General features: G+C 50.2%; 1 protein-coding gene across 5 annotated transcripts in view; it reads left to right on the forward strand.

Annotated features, from left to right (window-relative positions):
- Trappc9 (trafficking protein particle complex subunit 9) overlaps nucleotides 1-21,403 on the forward strand; it is a 533,127-nt gene that overhangs the window by 146,896 nt on the left and 364,828 nt on the right. For all 5 annotated transcript variants that reach the window (XM_047546065.1, XM_047546089.1, XM_047546081.1 and 2 more), the window contains one exon: nucleotides 1,784-1,936. In XM_047546065.1, the coding sequence (XP_047402021.1) occupies nucleotides 1,784-1,936 (153 nt within the window). The remainder of the gene's footprint in view (nucleotides 1-1,783; nucleotides 1,937-21,403) is intronic.

The raw sequence follows: 21,403 nt of genomic DNA on the forward strand, positions 1-21,403 counted from the left end.
CCAGCTCTGGAGGATGCCCTGATGGAGCTCACCTCCTGCCTGACAGACGGGGCAGACTGCAGCGTGGTTTGCCTTCTGTTCTTGCCTTTAGAGCAGACCTCTCTGGTCCTTCCTTCACATAGACCTCTGCACTGTCTTCTACTGAAGTCCTGGGAGTTTAGTTTCAGGGTCCTAAGACCAGAACTTTTTTCTTTTTCTTTTTTGGTACTGGGGATTTAACTCAGGGGTTTTCTATTCACTGAGCTACATTTCCAGCCCCTTTAAAAAACTTTTATATTTTGAGACAGGGTCTCTCTCAATTTCCCAGACTGGCCTTGGACTCCCGTTCCTCCTGCCTCAGCCTCCTGAGTTGCTGGTATTATAGACAAGTGTCACTATGCCCAGTTAAGACCAGGACTTTGTGTTTTAACTCTACCATGAAGTGCCTTCATGCAGGCAGTGAATGTGACGACTTTGAATCATGTGTAGAATTCTAGAACTTTACCTGGCTTGTGACATTCCTTGGTCTCTTGGTCTCTCAGGAAACAGTACAGGGAATTGGGAACAGCTGTTAGCTGCTCCCACTCCACGACTGCAGGGGCCACCGGAGAGGGACGGGCCTGCTGGCCATCCGTTCTCCCCTGGGTGAGGAAATGCAAACCCCCGACATGCTGCAGATGAGATCGATGACGGTGTATTCGTCACACATACTCATGGCCAGGGAAGAGGCAGGGCCTCACTCTGGAGAGAGCGGCAGCTACCTGAGGCAGCGGAGCAGACTGTTCAGTGAGACCATGGGCTCACCTTGGTCTTTCTGAGACTGGCTGGGAACTGGGGCCTGCTACTTGGGAACCAGCAGGATTGCATGTGGACCCCTGAATAGGAGGGCTGTTTGGCCAGGACCTTATCTGTGGGAAGAGCCCGGAGGGAGCTTGTGTGAGGCTGTTGGAGGCCGTTCGAGGCCCCCAGGTCCCTCCCTGTTCTGCTAGGTAGAATGTAGCACATGGACCAGGCCTTGATTTTAGGTCTTCTCTGGCTAGGGAAGGAGAGGCTGCCTGGGAGGGGACAAGGTGGCCCTGTCCACCCCTCCCCACCCCAGGAGGTTTTGCTTCCATGCTGCCACACCATCTTACCTTGGTCTACAGAGGCTGCATCTGGACTGCAAGCAGCCCATGGCGGGGGTGGTAACCACCCTGCACGTGGAGAGCCCTCAGCCCCAGGGAGCCCTCGTTCTCCATGGCGCTGCAGTTAGTGTCAGAGGGGCAGCCACCTCGAGGCCTGCTCATCCTGCGCTGACGGAGCTCTTCAAAGACAGGCCGACTTGTGGGGAGCAGTGGGGCGCTCTCCTCCATGTGTCCCTGGCTGCCACCCTCAGGTCTCCACTTGTGGCTGGGTCCTCTCTTTTGTCCAAAGGCTCCACCATTTGAGGACACTTCCTCCACTACACTTGGGTCTGTTCCTCTTTAAAGGGTCATGTTATAGGAAATCTCACGTAGAAATTTAGCTTAACTCTAGTTCATGGAAACAGAGACCATGGTTCCTTTGTGGGCGAGAAGCAGCTGCTCATTGGAATAGAGGGGACAGCCTGAAGATCCGAGCTGACTGCCTCTTCCTGTGCTCTGAGCCCTGCACACAACAGGGGTGACTGCCTTGCAACTCTTGTTAATTCTGGAGTTTTCTTTGATATGTTGTCTCTTAATGCTTTTCATTTCTCATCACTTTTAAGAACAGGTCAGCATTTTCTAGGGGGATTGTTAAGCCCATTGCCTCGGGTGCTTCATCTTTACCATTGTTGTTTTTGTAGAAAAGCTATATGGCGACTTCTTGAGCTGGAAGCTGGAAGAAACCCTGGCCCAGTTCCCGCTGCAGCCCGGGAAGGTGGCCACTTTCACCATCAGCATCAAGGCGAAGCTGGACTTTTCCTGCCAGGAGAATCTCCTCCAGGACCTCAGTGACGGTGAGTGCTTCCCAGGTTCAGTTGGCACATCCTTCTCCGGTGCAGCGCCCCATCCCCTGCTCGAGGCACACTGTGCTGTCTTGTAATTTGCTGCCCAGTTGCTTGCTTAAGTTACTGAGACTTCTGGGCACTTCGTTAGCAGAGTGAGTTACTGCATATGCCTAAAGTAATAAAAGTACATTTTAGCTAAATGATTTCTTAATTCTCACTCTTTACAGTTTTGTGCTCATTTGCCAGGAGGTCAGCCTAAATTAGTGGAATGTAGGAATTGCTGCATTTTTTCTAGTTAACTGCTGTGATCTTGTACACTTCCAATTAACAGCAATGATCAAGTGCTTCCTCTGAGTCTGCTGATTTCTGCAAGGATATGGAGTCGGGGGAAGTGAGCATTTGTATTTGTCGTGATGTTAGGGTGGGTCCAGAGGTCTGAGATCGGGGAGCAGCGTGGTGGGTTTCTGGTGAGGGTCCTCTTCCTGACTGGCAGGTGCTCTCATGCACCTGCTGTTACCTCTGGCTGTTACCTCTCATGGAGGGCAGTGATGTCGTTTCTCTGGTGTCCCTTTCTCTTCTTGTCAGGGCCCCATTACCACAGGCCCTGTCTCCAGATAAAGCTGTTGAGGGTGGGACTTAAGCATTTGAGTTTCAGTTTGAGTCTGTAATGTGACTGTCGTGGAAACAGTCAGTGGATTCTGTCTCTAGAGCTTATTGAGTATGTGACTTTGGGTGGCTTAACTTCTCTGTGCCTTAATCTCCTAATTTAAAAAATGGTGATAACCCCATTTCTTGGGTCATCGTGCAGATTTGCACGCCACCTGGAACATGATGAGGATTTGCAAGTTTCAGCTCTGTGAATGAGCACTTGGAACACCTAGACTCATGGGTGTGACTTAGATGAAGCTTGCTTTTTCCGGAAAGGTCCTGTAGGTTGATGATGTTGCCTGGGGTCTGGACCAGGAAGCTTCCAGGGTGAAGTGAAGAGAGTGAGCCCCACAGCCCTAAGGGTAGCAGGTACAGTGGCCCAGACACTGGATGTCTGTCTGTCCGTCTGTCTGGGATTCTCCTTTCCCAGCATTCCTGCATGCTCAGAAACAATGCTGTCACAGTGAATGAAAGACACCCTAAGACCAGTTATGGGTTTCGTTTTCCTGTGGCAGGAAATCCCTTCCATCCTCTTTCCCTCTCTGGGGAGTCTCCAGCTTTGGGGCAGCCCTGTCTCAGGAGTGCACCCCTTCTATTTCTTCTGCGGCCTTGGCACCTGCCCTTCCCTCACCGAGTCTCTGCTGCACAGCCCTGCATGGCCTGCACCTTGTTCCACAGCCTCAGTCTAAACTTGCCACCCTGACCCTCTGCTGAAGTCCCCCACGGCGTCCCTGTTCCTCACCTGCTTACTCTCAGCACTCCTGGAAGCGTCTCGCTGGTTCTTTTCCTGCCTGTCTCCTGACTTTAGAGTAGGGACAAGGGTCCTGACCGTCGTCTTCTCCTGACTTTAGAGTAGGGACAAGGGTCCTGACCGTCGTCTTCTCCTGACTTTAGAGTGGGGACAAGGGTCCTGACTTGTCTTCAGTCCTGTGTCCCACTCTAGACCTTGTGGGCGCCAAGGGTTCCGTGTTTGCAGAGCAGGTCACAAGCAAGGCCTCTTTCCCTGCTTCTTCCCTTAGTGGGGGGCAGTTCCATATTGTTCCATTCCTGTTCATTCTTGTGAGAATTTCCCCCCAAAAGGTCTCTTAGGGGAGCTGGGGCAGGTCTCTGCTTCCTGTGCAGTGTTTGACGGCATGGCTGTGTTAAGGTCCAGCCAGTTACTCTGTCTTAGGCAGCTTGTGCTCCCGCAACAGGCCACCACAGCTTATTGGACTGAGTGGGACCCTGCCAGCTCACGTGTGTGGACCTGGGAAGTCCATGGTCAGGGTGCTGGCAGGTCTGGTTAATGGCCAGGGCTCTCCCCTGGCCTGCAGATGGCCGCCTTCTTGCTGTGTCCTGGTGCAGTGCAGTCTGGGAGCGCTGCTGTCCCCCCTCCCTCTTCTTCCAGGCGAAGGAGCTCCTCAGGAGGTGCCCCTCAGGACTTTGTCCTACCTTGTTCCTGATGGCCCACCTCCTGACACCACCACAGCCGGGCCAGGACTTCAACACAAGATGGAGTCTGTATTCCCCCTCATAGAAGTCACCCTCCGTACACTCCACAGGGTTTAAGACCATCATGGGATCATTGTAAAATGCTAATTCTTAATAAAACATTATTTTCACATTATTAGTAAATGTAGGGAAAAAGTTTAGTGTTGGAATATGTTAGAAACTGAAAAAGTCACGTGGTTTAACATCATATCAGGACTTCAAGCTCTCAGTGAAGCAGCCCTAGCCCCCACCGGCAAACTGCAGTTCCCTGTCAGCGGACAGAGGGTTGCCTGGGTCCTGACTTCTCTGTCCCAAGAAGGGAGTGTGGCAGCATAGATGGGCCCAGGCCTGGGAACTGTCCAGATACCTGTCCCACAGATGCTTGGGTATCATCCCAGGTGCTCTTGGGAGGTAGACTTCTGGCTGGGACCTCCGGCATGGGAGCAGTGAGGCACTGGGGACTCAGCCTCCACTCTTGGCCTGTGTCATGCTCTTCTCTCTCTTTTTAAAAACTAATTAATTAATTATTTTTTATTTTTACAGACTGCATTTTGATTCATTGTACACAAATGGGGTACAACTTTTCATTTCTATGGTTGTCCATGATGTAGATTCACACCATTTTTGTCGTGTTATTCTCTAGGAAGGGTCTAGAAGGCGTTAGGATGGAAACCTTAGCTATTTGTGTGGTGGTGGCTATTTGAATTTACATTCCCAATGCTGCCCTGTTTGGTTATGTTCCTGTACTTCTCTTGGCTCTCTAAGTTGAGAGTGAGGTTGCAATTTGGGATTTGTAGTCAGGGAATACCTTCTTCTAAATTTTAAGATAAAACCAAATCAGAACCAGAATCATGGTTATCAGATGGCTTGAGATGGAAGGCAGGCCAAATTCCTGGTCAGTTACACAATAGCCCACATGTGAAATAGCATGGTCATTGGAGGTCCTCTTTATCACTCGTGTTTAGCAGAAGCTTTGGCCAGTTGTTTACATAGCTTGCAGAACAATGTGCTGTGTAAACAGAGAATCCTAATGGGCAAGTTTTACAGAAGAAAAAGGTGGATGCAGGGACTCTGAGAGAGTGCTCCCTGGACGGTGCATCATGACTTGCAGTTCAGTCTGGGTACTCGGTGGCAGGGCTCACTGTGGCCTCCCGGAGCTGGGAGATGACTCCCTGTGGCTCTTAGTCTGGCAGTCTCAGAAGTATTGAAAAGGACCCAATTTTTCAGGCATGAACTCATATTAAGTATGGTTTCTAAAATTAGATGTCACTTCTTAAATTTACTGCTGTCACATAAAACTAGGATGCTGACTTCAGTGTGTGCTACGGACAGACGGGAAGAGGTCTGTTGCGCATTGTTAGGCAGTGTGAATAAAGATGGGCTGACCACTTTATTTGTATTCTTTTTATTTAATCTTCCCAACAATAAGTGTTATTGTTACAGTTCCCATTTTGTAAAAACAAGTGGGAGGACTGTTGTAACCAAAGGAGATTGAAGAAATATGACCATAAGATGCTCTACATGGTCCTTAATAATATCCTGGATTAAAAAGCTGAAGACATGTTTGGGACCATTGGGGAAATTGAATATGTGCTACATATTAGAATATGTTATTTTATCACGGAAATTGCAATTATAGCAGAATATTTTTATTCTTGGGAAATTCATGCAGAAGTACTCAAGTATGAAAGCTAATTAAGCCTGCACTGTCTTTGATATGGTTGGGGGCACTGAGAATGTGAATGTAGAGAGAACTAAAGTAAATGTGTCAAGTTATTAAAACTTCATGGCTTTTAGGTGAAGGACATGTGGATGTCCATTTCTATTCTTGTAACTTTTTTGTAGGTTTGATATTTTCAAAATAAAAAAGGAGGAAAGATGCCTTTGTAGAGTGCTGCTTTGATTTATCATGTTTTGATTTCTAAGTGAATGCTCAGCAAGCAAGTGTTTTCCCGGATCTTCCAATTCTTGGGCAGCATCTGTCTTCCTCTAGGGTAAGACAAATCAACCTGTCACCTGGGGGAGCGTGTATTTTTTCTTATAATACAATACCCAGAAACCTTGATTTCTTGGAATTTTATGGTTAAGACTAGAAATTTTGGGAGATGGTGATAAACCATTATAGGCCTTGGCTATCTTTGAATTACCCAGTAAGTAATCAGACTGAGCAACTCAGATGGGAAAATCAAATTCCCTTTTAGGCAGAGTGTACAACTAAGCCAGATACCAGGGTATCGCCATGGTCCTCAAAATATAAGCAAATGCATGTGAAGCCTGGGCAGCTGCATGGCCTCAGCAGCACACAGAGGACATGGGGTAAGTCACTGTGACAGTCCGAGGGACCCCCAGACAGCCAGTGAGTTCTCACCAGCCGGTTCAGCACAGTCGAGAGTAGCAGCCGAGAGGCTGGGGGCATCTTGCACATTCCAGGGACAGCTGAGTAAAAGGAATTCTAGAAGGAGGACCACCATGGGCAGCTGCCAGGAGTAGACTTTGGAGAGCAGAGCAAAGGAAGACACAGCTGCAGTCCAGGAGGAGCGTGGTGCTGGGCCGTGTGCGGATCAGGCAGAGTGCAGACACAGCCAGGCTGTGTCCTCTCCTTGGAGCTCACATCGACGGGCTTCCTGTGAAGACAGTCTGTGGGAGAGGACCCAGGTCCAACCGCAGGAAGTGACCGTGAATTCACGGCGAGCACAGTAGCACAGCAGCACCCCAGGAGTGCGGGCCAGGGGGGCGTGCTGCAGCTGTGGGAGCAGAAACAAGGGAACCCCAACATGCTGAAGTCTGTGATTCAAGGAAACTTCCTGACGTTAAAAAAGTAAAAAACAACCTTGAAACTATTGTGTGGCACATTGTGTACATGAGAACTCTGACCCAGAATGACCAAGACATCTTCTAATAAAATTGTTAGAGTTGGAAAACACATCTTTCTTTCGGACCTTCAGACCAAAACAGCAAGTGACTTTAAGCCCCAGAACCACGTGCGTGTGAGGTGCTCGTGTGATGAAGATGTGAGCCTGAGACCCTGAGGCTCAGCCGTATGTGCTTCAAGGTTTCAGGGACCCAGGCGAATGTCTACCAATGTGCAGGACACAAAGATCATGCTCTAGGGGGCACCTTCTCGAGGATCCCCTGGGGAGGACTACCAGAACAGCTAGAGAGAGGTCCTAAGGACTGTGGTGAGCGTCCAACACACAGTGGCTGTGTGGCTGGCTCCCAGTGACACCAGAGGGACAGTGCAGTGTCTGCGCCATCTGCTCCTATGGCGCCTCACACAGGACTAGATTGGAAGGGAGCAAGAGGCCATCATCCGTGGTGGTTTTGGGGGAGATGTCGTCAGCATATATGCGGAATACAGTAAATGAGTCATCCGGTCATGAGCTAATCCTTTCATGGGTGGACTAGGCTTCTTATGTGGAAGACAGGAGGTAACGGGTGTAAGACCATGTATTCTAGAGTTTCAATTAAAAATGCCAGCAAGCAATCACGAGCTGTTTAAGAATCAGTCAGTCTGTCAGTCATTCAGTCACCTGTCCCTGAGTCCTGTCTTTCACCAGAGCTGGAAATGGTGCAGCACAGCACAGTGGTGAAGCATTCTTTCCACTCTGAGGAACCAGTCCTCTTGCGGGATGGGCAAACTCCAGGTTTGGAGCAGGAGGTAGAGCAGTGAGGTGGTGGTGTTGGAACAGCTGTGCGACCCGCAGCAGGGGAGTAGCAGGAGAGTGCTGAGGAGATGTCAGAAGGACCCTGTCTGAAGAGGCCACCACTGGCAGTTTAAGTGTCAATAGGAGGAATAACTGCGTTTCAACCCTTGAGTTCCTGGTACCACTAAAAAGAGTTGTTTATCTTTGCAATATGCTGGAGAACCAATTTGTTATTTTGAAAGTGATGAGTAACGAGCATTTATTCTACTTTTCCATGCAATCTGTACACTGCACAGTCTAAGAGTTGATGAGGGTTTGCTCCTAATAGAAGTTGTCCAGCTAACAAGTGAAGAAGGGTGATAGAAGCACAAAAGCATCGTTTTGCCATCTCTACTGGATGATGGCTTGAGGCAGTGAGCACCCACAAGAGCTAAGAGGCACTGCACATTATGTTCCTCCTGAGCCCCCAGGCCACACCTGAGGCTGGCCTGTGCTCTAGCTCTGACACGGCCTGCAGGACCAGGGGACAGGAACACTTGCTAACCTACACCATCAGGGTGCAGCTGCAGTGCAGATTCTGGAAACTTGCAGTCAAACCCTAAGTTGTAAGTGGGGAGGAGGAAGAAGGTTCTGGAGGTGGGGTGGGGACGGGGCACAACCTCGCCAAGTGCTGCTGAGCTGTTCTCCTCAGACCGGTCAGTGTCAACCCTGCATTATACATGCTTCACACCCCCCCAAAAGGGAGTGAGAGGGGTGCCTGTAGTTTAAAAGAAACGTAAACAACCTGTTTGAAAATGAACAGGTGCAGCTGCAGGGCAGCGTCGGGCTCCGCTTGGAGGACAGGAGTGAAGCCAGGCAGTGGCTGCGGGGAGGCAGGCCTGGCTCTGGGGAGGCAGGAGACGAGGCTGGGATGAGGCATAGGAGCCTCTGGGTGGCTGGTGAACTCCTCTCTTGACCCACGCGGTGGTTTCCGGGCTGTTTGCTTCTTAAGAAGTCATTAAGCGACCCATTTATCATGTGCAGTTTTAGGTTTTACCATAAGATGTTTCTGAAAGAAAAGTCAGCCACATCTTGGCTTTTGCCTCACAGACGCTTTCTCATCTGATCAAATTGAAAAGTTATTTTTACCAGAGAAATTTTTCATCACGGCATCGTCTGGAAGACCCAGCCAGGCCGCAGTGCGACCGTCTGCGTCCGAGGGTGGTGTCTGTGCGCAGGGAGCTTCCATGGGGGTGGGTGCAGCAGAGTTTTGATCTCCTGGGGTTGGTGCTCTGGGTGAGGGCGCCTTCAGGGTCTGTTGTCCCCTGACGGTGGATGGGAGCGTGGCCTGCTCTGGTGTCCTTTCCAGTTAATTCATCATTTAATTTGATTTTCCTTTTCTCTGTACTTTTTGGCTCTCGGTTTCATAAGAGAAATGTCAGCCTTCCCGCAGACCCTTTCTGTTGGCTCGATGATGACAGGTGGCGTTTCAGTGTCAGTGTGAAAGGAGTGTGATCCTCAAGCCTCACAGGCCTGGGCAGACTGGAGATGTCATCCTGTGTCATCAGTTTGCTTTACAGAGCAGGAGGCCGAATCCTAGGAAGGAGAAGGGACGCTGAGGCTGCGTGCGCAGTGCCAGCAGCCCGCACACCAGCGGGTCGTAATGTCCCCACTGCTTCCTTCCCTCAGGGAGTAACAGCCCCACAGCCTTGTCTGCCCTGCCTGTTAGAGCTCTCTGGGGCTGTGACCTGGTACCCAGGGGCACCTGGCACCCTTGGATGGGGAGGGCGTGAGCCCTGGGCTTGGGATTGTTTGCCACCATTGTGCCTTGAGAAGGGCGGGTAACTGCCAGGCACCGGTGTGCGCCCATGGGCGTCCACCAGCCTACCCCGGCTCTCCTGCTCCTAGGCTCGCGCTTGCCCCTTGCGGGGGGGGGGGGGTCCCTCCTCAACCGCCCCTCCTTCAGGAGAGCGTTTGCATTTCCGTCAGCCGTCCTGGAAGATGTCTGGCCCCTCTCCTCCAGCCTGGGGTTCTCCCCATGGCTGTGGAACGTACTTCCAACACCTTTACTCCAGCCTTCCCTGGAGCCTAGCAGCTCTCCTCCTGGCACAGCCTTGCCTCTCAAATCCACCTTCTGTTGTATCTGTTGATTTTGAGGTTCTCCTCAAAATCCAGCCCTGCATAGGCTGGTCCCTGACTCCCTGCCCTGCCGTGCCTCTGTTCGGCTCCCCCATGCTGGGCCCTTGCAGACCACACTGCAGCTGTTCTGGAACACTCCTGTTTGTTCAGTGCTCTGCCACACCTGCAAAGCCTCCTGCCTTGGAACACCATCTGGCCTCTGCCTGCCAAGCACATCTTCAGCTGCCTCTTGGTTACTTATTGATTTATCTGGTATTGGGAATTGAACTTGGGAGCACTCTCCCACTGAGTTACACCCCTGGCCCTTTTCATTTTTCATTTAGAGACAGTCTCTCTGTGTTGCCCAGTCTGGCCTCCAACTTGCTATCCTCCTGCCTCAGCCTCCCAAGTAGCTGGGATCACAGGCTTGTTCACTGCACTCAGCAGCCTGTCACCTCCTCTTTTAAGCTTTTGCAGGTCTTTTCCCTAGTGGTCCCTGCTGGCAAAGGTGGCTCTTTTGTGTGTGTCACTGTGGCACCTTGGATTACCACTCCACCTTCTCCACACTGCCTCCCTTTGTAGTTACTTAGTGGGGGCCTGACCCAGAGATGCCCAGTACACACTCCCTGGAGGAGGGTTGACAGGCACCGGGCCTGGCTGTGTTCTGGACCCTACGTTGAGAGAAGGAGGGGCATGCTTTGACGGTGGGTGTTGCTGGCTGGATGAGGGTCCTTGAACCTGGGGCCTGACTGAAGATGATGTCCCTGCCACCAGCCAGATTGGAGGCAGTGGGCAGCCTTAAGCAAAGAAGAGTCTGGCAGCCCGGAGGCTCTGGGTAGTGGGTAAGGGTCAGGCCGGCTGTGGAGGTCTGATGCCCCAGAGGCATTCCGGGTTTTGTTGGGAAGTCTGGGGGTGGGGGCAGAGAGCGACAGCAGAAAGGGCTTTTTAAAAAAATTTTTAATTTTAAGAGTAGGTGGGTTTGATGGAGACTGAAGCAGGTGGGCGGGCTGGGTTGTGAGGGTCCTCTGAGGTTCATGTGGGCATAACAGGTGGCAGTGCAGAAGTCGGGTGGGTCACAGAGTTCCCTGCATGTTCCCCAGGGTTAGGCCTGGCCCCAGGTCCAGCTTCCCGCCTCCCTGCGCACCGCTGCTGCAGGGCACCGCTGGGCTTGCAGCCCTGAAGTTAGAAGCAGAGTGAACAGTCCGGGGGCTCCTACTGGAACCTGTTCGCTCTGGTGGAGAATGTGGGTCTCCTGCCTGCTGCCGCGTGTTTGTCAGAGGACAGACCACCTGCTGAAGGTCCAGCCGGCGTAGGGTTAGGGTTAGGGTTGGTCCAGAACTGGGGCCAGTGCAAGGAACATTTGCATCTGGCATTTCATTCCATATTGTTTCTTCAGGATTTAATGCCCACAGAAGCTTCTGTTTGTTACTGTGACCAAGAACTGAGTCAGCTTGAGGAGTTGCTGTCTTGAGTGCTGTCTTCACCTTGATAACCACCCTTGCCCCTGACCATGTCCTCTGAAACTGGGGCACCTGTTCAGTGTCTTTGTCCTAGTCTGCTGCCCCCCTTGAAATTAAATACCAAGTTTTGGAATTCCAGTCTTATTTTTTAAAGAACAGTGACTCATTCTGAATTATCCAGAAGCCAGAGACCAACGTGACTGGAATCTTAATGCCATAATATTTCTTCTTTTCTTTGCGGTTCCTAGATGCCTGAGTTTTTCACAAACATATGTGTTTTAAGAGGGAGGCTAGGGATTTTTTTGAGACTAGGGTTTTTATCTGGAGGCCAGGGAGTGGAGGGACAGAAGGACTGTTTCCGAGTGCTCATCATGTCTGGTTGCTGCTCAGACAGCCCCTGCAAGCTCTGCAGCCACCTGCCCTGCGGCAGGAGCGAGGCTGCGCGGTGCTGCCCCGGGCCTGGCCTCGGCCCGCCGCGCGCTCTGGCGCCAGCCCTGTGCTCGTGCGCTGGCGGTCCTGCTGCCTCTGCTGGGTGCGTCCTTCCTGCTGCATCTCTTCTTTCCCTGGCAGCTCTGTCGAAATCATCTGCAGCATCTTCCGCTTCCTTTCCACTGGGGGCCGGGATTCCTGGGCCCTCCATCCCAGGTCCTCTGAACCTTCTTTCTGGCTGTCTCTGAAGATTTTTGTTTGCCGCCTAGTTTCAGTGACCTCTGCCCCACAGGAGACCTGGGGAAGGCGCATCGAGGCTCCCCCGACACTGGGTTTCCGTTCGACCCTCCTGCTTCCCTGCTGCTCTTGGTCATTGCCTGGCTTTGTGTCCACAAGAGCCAGCAGAGGCCACCACGCCTCCCCAGCCAGTGCTAGGTGGTAGCTTTCTCAGGGCCCTCCCTTATCTGCCCACGAGCTCCTTGCAGAGAGGCCTGTTGGGGACGAAGGTTGCCTGCCTGCTCCGGGTCTTCATGTGGCCTTCACTCTCTGGCAGCCATCCTGGGCTCGAGTGGTAGATCGCTGAAGGCTGGTGCCGAGCTGCTCACGGAGGCGGTGACGGGGCCTGCTTCTCCTCCAGACACCTCTTCATAGTTCAGTCTGGTCTTTCCTATGACTTCTTCCCCCTGAGCAGTCAGGGAAAGCTAATTTCCAGTTTATTTAGTGCACTTTCATTGTGAGAGTGGGAACATGCTTCTGTGCACTCTCTCCATCCTCCAGCTGAAATTGAGTTAATACCTTACACTTTGACTCAGATCTGCCATCAGGTTTGCATCCAGTGGGCTGTTTGCCATACCTTGTACAGTGTGTGTTCGTGTGCAGGGCTGTCTGCTTGTGTGAAGGAGGAAGCCAGTGCAGCACTGGACAGCCTGCCTGTCGTTATCTTTAGCCTGGGCCACCTACCAGCCTTCTGACTCAGACAGTAATTTCACAGCACACGACTCAGCTCAGGGAAAGGTCAGCCTGCTCCTGCTGCCCAGCTGCTCTTGGGGCACATCTCTGAGCATTGGCCTTCCATAGACACAGAGCCTCATATACCCCAAGCTGGATTCCCGCCCCAGACACTGTTAGTGACCTGTGAGGTACACTTATCTCCTAGTCACCATTTGCCCCACAGCTGGGAAGGTTGACTCAGTCTTTTGATTTACATTTGGGTTGCAGAATAACCTCGTATACTGCCAGGGTGGCGTGGAGATCCTGGTCTTGTCATTTGCCAGCAACAGGTGACCTCTGCAGTCAGCCAGGCAGAAGTCCTTTGGACCATGATCTTGCTGTACTTACTGTTACCTTTTCCAGCCAAGCTGGTGGTGACCTGTCCTGAGATGATCAGGGGGTGCTGGGGAGAGGACTCAGGGGTCTTGTATCCAGAGAGGGAAGGATGGTGCCAGGGCACTGCGGGTGGGCTTCCTGCCAGCTCCTGGTGCAGAGCACCGAGCAGGTCAGAGTTGCTTCCAAGGCATCCAGCCCATCTCCCCACACCTCCCCGCTGCACCCACTCTGGAATCCTCTCGCTCAGCTTCCCTGCTGGCATTGTTCGACTGATCGCCCACTTTGCTCCTGCCACTGTCTTCCACGCTCTTGCCACAGTCACAGTTATGAAGCAGAATCTGATCATGCCCCTCTCTGGTAGGACTTGCTGTGGTTCTCCTCTGCCCTCAGGGTGGAGTCTCTTTCCCTTGCCGCCATTTGGTCTTGCTGCCCCCGCCCCTCCCCCCTTTAGCGTATCTTCCAGAAGTACTGCGTCACTCGCGTCTCTTCTTCACCACACTCTCTTGTTTACTGCACGTGTAGCTGAAGGCTCTCTAACCTTTCTACATACTGGAATCGCCTAGGATCTTCACAATGCTGACCTGGCTCCTGGCATAGACGTTGTGATTTAATTTGCCTTTGGTACTTCAAAGGATTCTAGTGTGCAGCACAGTTTGGGAAGCTTTGATGTAGACTCTTACTCATTCTCTGCATCCCAGGTCAGTTGTTCCAGATTCTGGACTTCTGCCAGTGGGGCCAGGGCCCATTTAGTCCCCACTCCCTGTGATGATGAGCTCTGAAATCTGGCAGGGCATGTCTCCTGACTACATGATCACTGTGCTACTTTCTGGATGTTCTGTACCCTTTGATCTTCCTTAAGAATTTTAGAATCAGTTTGCCAAAGTTGTGTATTAGAATATTGCTTGGACCGCGTGGAATCGATAGTTCAGTTTGGGGGCGATGGCATTTTCATGATCGTCTTTCTTTCTGTGAATATTGTATATCTCTTACTTGTCTTTCAGTAATGTTTTCTAATTGTCTCTATAAAAGTTCTACAGTACTTTACTGGATGTGTTCCTGGATATCTTGTTTTTGCTGTGTTATAAACGATTCATACAATATTTAGAGCCGAGCCAGGTTCAGGGTGGCTCTGCCGCCCTCCTGGAGCCCTCTCCCCAGAGCCTTGCCTCCTCAGCAGGTGCTCTGCCCAAGCTTGGCCCCAGCCCCTCTCGCAGTGCATGCGGCTGTCCCGCTGACCCTTCCTCACTGCCGGTGCGCCCGTCCCCTGTCGCTTTCCTCCGGGCCATGTGCGGTGGTGTCCTGCGGGGCTTTGGCTCTCTTGCCAGGGTGCATGGCGTTGTGCTCCTTTCACAGGCTTTTTTATTATTCAGTTCTAAATTTTTATGCAGCATCTGCTAAAACAATTTCCTCATTTTTGTTACTTTCTTGTAGTTAATTTGTAGGAGTAATTAATGTATTTTGCATATTAGTCTATTTTCAGTTATGAATATTACAGATATCTTCTTCTAACCTAGAGCTAGGCTTTTTACCCTCTTAATGTTATCTTTTCATGAACAGAATTTCTTAACTTATCATTCTTTTCCTTCTAGTTATTGGTAATTTTTGTTTAGGAAACCTTTACCATACATGAAGGTCATGGAAACATTATCTTACATTTTCCTGTTTCAGTTTTACAATCAGGCCTGAGACATCTTCAGTTAGTTTTTGTGTGCAGAATGTCCACATTGTTCCCACAGTGTTGTATGGTGCGTGTTAGGTACTCACAGTACTGTTGATCAGGGAGCGGATGTTATAGAATACATGGAGTGGCATCCTATAATTTTTGTTTAGTTCGTTTGCAGTGCTGGAGGTACACAGGGCCTTGGACCTGCTAGGCAAGTGCCCCGGCCCATGTCTTGCAGTTTTAAGTTTAGCGATTATTAGTGTTCTCTTCCAGTCTGGTACGGGATTTAGCATGATTTCCTCCCCTTTGGGGGGTTTGGAAAGCAGGGTGTGGTTTGGCATTCAGGTTTTCCCTGTCACTCTTTCACGTCTGTGATGTATCTGTTGTCACCTGTTTTGTTCCCTGTGCTGAGGAGCACAGCAAGTCACTGGTCCCCAGGCCCAGCATCCTGCCTGCGCAATGCCCTCCCACAGAGCCCCCTTGACTGCTGTGTTGTCCAGAATGTGGCTGCCACGTGAGACTTTGGCACTTGAGATGTGCATCGTGCTTCTAATAGATCGACCATTAATTTTATTTGATTTTAATTTCTCCGAGTTTTAGTGCTTTTCTCTGGTGGTTCCTGTATCAGAAGCTCAAGTCTCGAGGGTGAGAAAACACCCAGTGCAGTCACGTGCCCTGCACAAGGGAACACCCAGTACTAGCTGTGCAGGGTATGCGACATGGAGCAAGGCACAGGGCTTGGCCCAGTTTGAAGGACCGAGGCTTTTCCACGTGAGCAGGTGGGGTGAGCAGTACAGAAGGGGCAGGACTCAAAAGGAGACAGGGTGGGCGGGCGTAGTAGCTCTTAAGGCACTGTAAGAACCCTGCAGCAGAGAGCAAAACAAATCCCAGGAACCTAAACGGTTTTCTGAAAACTCTGTGTGTGTGTGTGTGTGTGTGTGTGTGTGTGTGTGTGTGTATGTATGTATGTGAGGGAGGGACCTTGACTCCTGAGCTTAGTTCCTGAAAGGCTTAGGCCATAGGTATCAAAACTGCTTACTATGTGGGGAAGAAGTTTTCTTGTGATGATTAGCTGAGTTTTTCCTTTGATAATTTTTAAAATCAGTGGTTCACTTGAACAGTCAGCTTTGAGACTTGGCTGAATGTTTATTTTTTAAAAGAGTGCAACAATTTTTTTTATTAGAGCATTATAATTATACACAGTATTTGGATTCATTTTGACAAAATCATATATGCATGGAATTTGGTTTCACTTCCCATTCCCCGCCCCTTTCCTCCCCTTCTTGCCCCCTCCATCCTCCTCCTCGACTCTACTGATCCTCCCTTGGTTCCTTTATTTATTTATTTTTGAATAGTACTTTCTAAATATATATAAAAGTGAACTTCTCTTTGGTACATTTATGTATGCATGTAACAAGATTTTGTTCAATTGGTTTCTTATTTCCTCCCCTTTTCCTTCCTTCTTCCTCCTCCTAGCTCTTCTGCTCCACCGGTCTTTGCTTTATCCTTGTGATATCCAGACACCTCCACCCCTGCCTTCTTTGGTTTGAACTTCCACATATGAGAGAAAACATTTGATCCTTTATTTTCTGGGCCTGTCTTATTTCACTCGGCATGATGTTCTCTGGTGCCATACATTTACTGGCAAATGCCATCATTCTCTTCTTGTGGGCCTAGGAGAACTCCATTGTGTAGATATACATTTTCTTGATCCATGCATCCATCCAAGGGCATCTGCGCTGTAGACTGGCTATTGCAAATTGTGCCGCTATAAATATTGTGGCTGCATCCTATAGTACCTAAAAGATTTTAGATCTTTTAGATAAATGAAAGACTGGGACAGCTGGGGCCTATGGTTCTTTCGAGGAATTTCCTTACTGCTTTCCAGAGGGGTTGCACTGATTTTCAGACCTACCAGCAATGTATGAGTGCAGCTATCCCCCACATCCTCTTGGCTGACTGTTTAATGAAGAAGTAATGACTTTCCCTGACTTATGGACATGCAGTGCTTAGGACTGCTGTGCAGAACGCAGAGAACATTTAGCTTGTCCTTCAAATTTTTGGTTTCTACAAGGAGAGCAAGCATGCATTACTGTAAGGCTTGGGACATCTCTGTGCCCCTTTATTATCATATCAAAGAAGCAGTGGACTTTAATCTCCAACTGACAGTTCTCTGGTTTTGTTTCCCTGTTTCTTATCCTAAAATAACATATGCTAATTGAGCTATTTCTGTGGCTTTCTTTGGAGAGTTGATGCAGTTAGGCCGATGAGCCATCTTGAATTAATTTTTGAGAATTGATGCTCATTCGTTTGTGTTTCTCTTCCAGTAGGAATGGAGTGACACATGTAAACAAGATATGAGAGAAAGGAAACCCAGAGCAGAAACATGCGAGGAATGTGTTACTGCTGCTGGGATCCTTGTGAGGGAGATGTAGGAGGGCATAGGCTTCCAGGGCAGGTTGGCAAGTGAGGAGGTCGAGCAGGAGCATGGAGAGGGCCTTCTGATGAGGTCGACTTCCTGCTTGACCAAAGCACTTGTGCACACAGGCAGGGGACCTGATCTGACCACACTTCTGTACTTGTGCTCCGAAGTGAGGGATCCAATAGAAAAACCAAAACAGATGTGGGGGCCAAGGGGGTACCAATCAATAACAGTGAGGAGCTGGGGGACAGGGAGGAGATAAGGAGAGGAGGAAATCGCAGAGACCCTAAAAGAACAGGCCCAAACTCCCCCACTGGACTTCCAGCTCTGGGGCCCCTTCTCTTCTGAGAAGTCTGTCTCTGTATCTCTGTCTCTTCAAGCATGGAATTCCTGTCCCCAACACACCTGGTTTAGTAAAATACCAGCAAAAGGCAACTTTTGTAAGTGCCTGGGTTAGTTTGAGCTGCCCTTCTTGGTCAGGTGCACCCTGATTCCACCATGTCCCTTGAGGGTTTCTGCAGAAGAAAGAGCAGTGCTTTTGTTTGAATACACATTGCGGGTTCTGAGCCTGTGCTGCAGCTGTCCTCTCTGGCTGAGTCCAGCTGAGCGCTTGCTCAGTTCTCACTGAGTCAGGTTTTTGTCTTAGTCATCTGTGAAGGGGAGGAATTTGCAGTACTGTCCTTAGGCGGACAGGCTGTTGAGCGAAAGTGCTTTGTGGTTGGTTTCCTTGCAGCCAGGCACTCAGAGGGTTGCTGCTCATCAGAAGTGACTATTGTGGTCAGCAGGCTTCAAGTACCATCGTCATTGGACATGGGCTCCTGGAGCACGTCTTGTCTATTCTGAGAGGACCTGGCTGCACATTTCCCCTTGGAGGGGACAGGCTGGCCTCCCCATGAGATCACCATGAGGAGGTGGATAATCTTACCTTTGTGTTCTCCCATTATTGGGGACCCCAGGAGGGGGTCTGCTGTCAGATTTTAGGGCTACGCCTTTACAGAACTTTTCCTTTTTCCTGCCCATGTGATGTTGTTGGGTATGTCACAGATGCTGGTGGCCTTGGGAATGTGTGGGCCGAGCCCCATGTTTAGACACGTGTACGTGACATTTTCTGTGTTGACCTTTTCTTTTTTGCCTATCTGATCTTCCTTCTGAAACTATTTTTTATGTTCTCCAAGTGTTTCACTTAGAGCTTCCTAGTGAAGGAATTGTGGTGTTAAGTTTTCTCGGTATTTGTCTGAAGCGTCTCTAGTTTTCATCATTCTTAGACAGAAGTCCCACTGTGCATGGGAGTCTAGTTTAGCAGTTCAATTTTCTTAAATACCTGGAAGATGAATTTGTGCCATCTCATGGCTTCCGTTGTCTTGGGAAATTAGCTGTTGGTCTGATGTTGTTCATTTGGATGTATTTCCCTTTTCCCTACTTTCCCCCTGATTTGGAATGTGTTTGTATCCTAAGGAACTCATACTGTCCTTTTAGTTTCAAAATGTCTTCCTTGAGCTAGAATTCACTCCCATAGGCTTGTGTGTGTGTGTGTGTGTATTCAAAGAGATGTGTAGTCATCACCATGATTTAAGTTTAGAGCTAGCTAGGACCCCAAAACATTGCATCTGTTGAGGTGGTGGGTAGTTGGCCTCCATGCACAGCAGCGGGGGCAGAAGACGCCAGTCTGGTCCCATGACAGCATGCACCCATCACAGGGAGAGGAGGGGAGTCTCGGGGTGAGGCTCCCCCTGGGAATGGGGACTGTTCATTAAGGGCTCCTGTTTCTGTAGGAATTATTTTTTCTTTCCTAAGCATATTCCAGAGTTTCTGAATGAGTGAGCTTGCTGCTTTTTCTATGGAAGTTCAGGATGAGTGTAGGCTAATTTTCCTAGCCAACTTCTTCTGTTGTTGTGGTTCTCTTGAGGATATTTCATGATAGCCAAGTGGGCTTTTTTGGGCACCCATGGAGTTTATGAATAAATGAGAAAGCATCTTTGAAATACATTCTACCTGGAGCCGCATGCTCAACAGACTCCCTCTGAGAGATTGTCGCTTCCTTTTGCCTTTGTAAACATATTTTATTCTCTTTTAAATGCTTGTCACAAAAGAGAAAAAGATATACTCTTGCTTATTCATTGGTGCTCTTTTGGAAGTTTGCAAAAATGGACACAACCCTGAGTAGGTTCTGATCTCTGAATAGACCTGGAGATGGGCTCCAAGCCATTGTGGGGTTCTGAGCAGGCCTGATGGGATGTTGCCTGTACAGTTGTGACCACAGCTCCCGGCTGGGAGCCCTTCAGGTGCGCCGTGCTAGGGTGGTTGTGCTGCGTCATGACAGACCTGAGGGCCGGCAGTTCTGGTTTTGGCCATGCCTCCGATGGTCTGTAATGTGAGAAGGTCTCCCATCTTTTCAAAGCCTCCGCTGTCGCTTCTTTGGTGTTGATAAGAGGCTGTGTGCCTCGCAGGGAGCGAGGAGTGAGAGCCGAGCCAAGGGCGTCCGCTGCCCGTGTAGCTGGAGGAACTGGAGGGCATTTCCAGAGGCTGAGAAGTCCCGCAGCAGCTGCCTGCAGGCTGGAAGCACAGGAAGCAGGAGCGTGACTCAGTCCAAGTCCAAAGACCTGAGGACACGGGAGGTCGATGATGTCACTGCAGTCCAGGGAAGAAGCTTGTGAGCACAAAGGTTCACTGGTTCAAGTCCTGGAGTCCCAAGGCCAGAGAGCTCAGGGGTGAACTCCAAGGGCAGGAGGAAGAGTGCCCCAGCTTTGGGAGAGAGCATGAAATTGCCTTTTCTCGGCCTCTTTTGTTTTCCTCAGGCCCCCAGATGATTGGGTGGTGGCTGCCCAGCCCACGCCGGGGGTGGGTCTTCCCTGCTCAAGTCACACACGGGCCAGTCTGCAGAGACTCCCTCACAGACACACCCAGAAAGAGAGGGTTTGCCAGTTCTTAACTCTTCTTAGTCCACAGGTTGACACACAGTTAGCTGTCACCCTGGTCACCCCTTCCAGTGTGGCTGTTTTTATTGTGATCCTGCATTTTCTTTCCAACGCACGTTCCTGCCTTCAGCTGTCATCTTCCCTTTCGTCGTCATGGATGTGATGTGGCTGAATTCAAGAGAAAACAGTTATTTCAGCATTCAAAATTGTATTTTTGAATTGCCTAAGAGATGTTTTTAGTAGGAAGATTGAGCATTGTACTGGTGACTTTGAAATTCTCTCCAAAAGCTCACTTTATTCTCGCTGCTCCACTGACTGCTCACCATCCACCCGTATCCTCTGTCCCCATAAACCCACAAATGCTTTGGTCCTTCCTCAAGGCTGCCTTCATCTGCTTGTACCTTTGTTGGTTCTGCCTTCCCATTAACTGTCCACCCAGCCCGTTCTCTGTGCTGTTCGGGATGGCCTGGGTTGGCAGGAAAAGCGGCCAAGAGATGTCAGCCCTGCCCCGACTGGCAAGGCTCCGCCGTGGCGTTCCCAGCAAGTTGTTCCTGTGCCCACGTCCTTTCTGAGCCATCACTCTTGCAGCTGTCCTGCCCCCCTCCAGTGGCTCTCCCGTGAGCCTGCACCTGAGCGGGACACACTGCCCAATTCACAGCGCACATGCCTCTCGTTCTTCCATCTTCAGCTGGATCAGAGAGCAGAACTCTGGTCTATGAGAAAGACAGGATGGCTTTCTTAGTGTTTTTCTGGGCTTGAAGACGACAGATATCAGTTTCTTTGAGATTTCAAGGTCTGTGACCAAAAGGAGGCATTTTCACACATAAATCTAACTTTTTTGCAAAACGCCTGTTCCAGACCCTTCCAGTTGCCGGGTGCTGCCGATCTGTATTTCAGAGATGCTTTCGCATTGCCAATGGAGTCCTGTGAGTTGGCTCCCTGTGCTCAGCCTGCCTGTGTGCAGGGTGGTGAGCAGCAGCTGTGGATCTCAGGACAGAGGTGCTGGAGCTCAGAGGGAGGAGGCCTTGCTTCAGTTAGGGCAGTAGAGAGGCACCGAGGGCGGGCTGGCACCTGGACTGAGATGAAGATTTGGGCATGTTAGGTGAGCAAAGATGGTTGTCACAAAAGTACAAAATGTGGGCAGAACAGGAGTGACAAGGAATGCATTTTGGCATTGGAGTTGTTAAGTCCCGTCGCAGGGGCTGGTGGCTTTCGAAGCTGGGCTCCAGCACCTGTGAGAGCTCCTTTGTCTCTGGTCTGCTCTTAGTGTGTTGCTCTTTGGGATCCCAGCTGGAACTTCTGGATCATTCACTTTCTATCCTTCATTCTCCATGAATGCCATTTTTATTTTTTTAAATTCACACAGTCCCCATGAATATGTTGGAACCTGTGCTCAGATCCT

Source organism: Sciurus carolinensis, chromosome 1, assembly GCF_902686445.1.
Source record: "Sciurus carolinensis chromosome 1, mSciCar1.2, whole genome shotgun sequence".
NCBI lineage: Eukaryota > Metazoa > Chordata > Mammalia > Rodentia > Sciuridae > Sciurus > Sciurus carolinensis.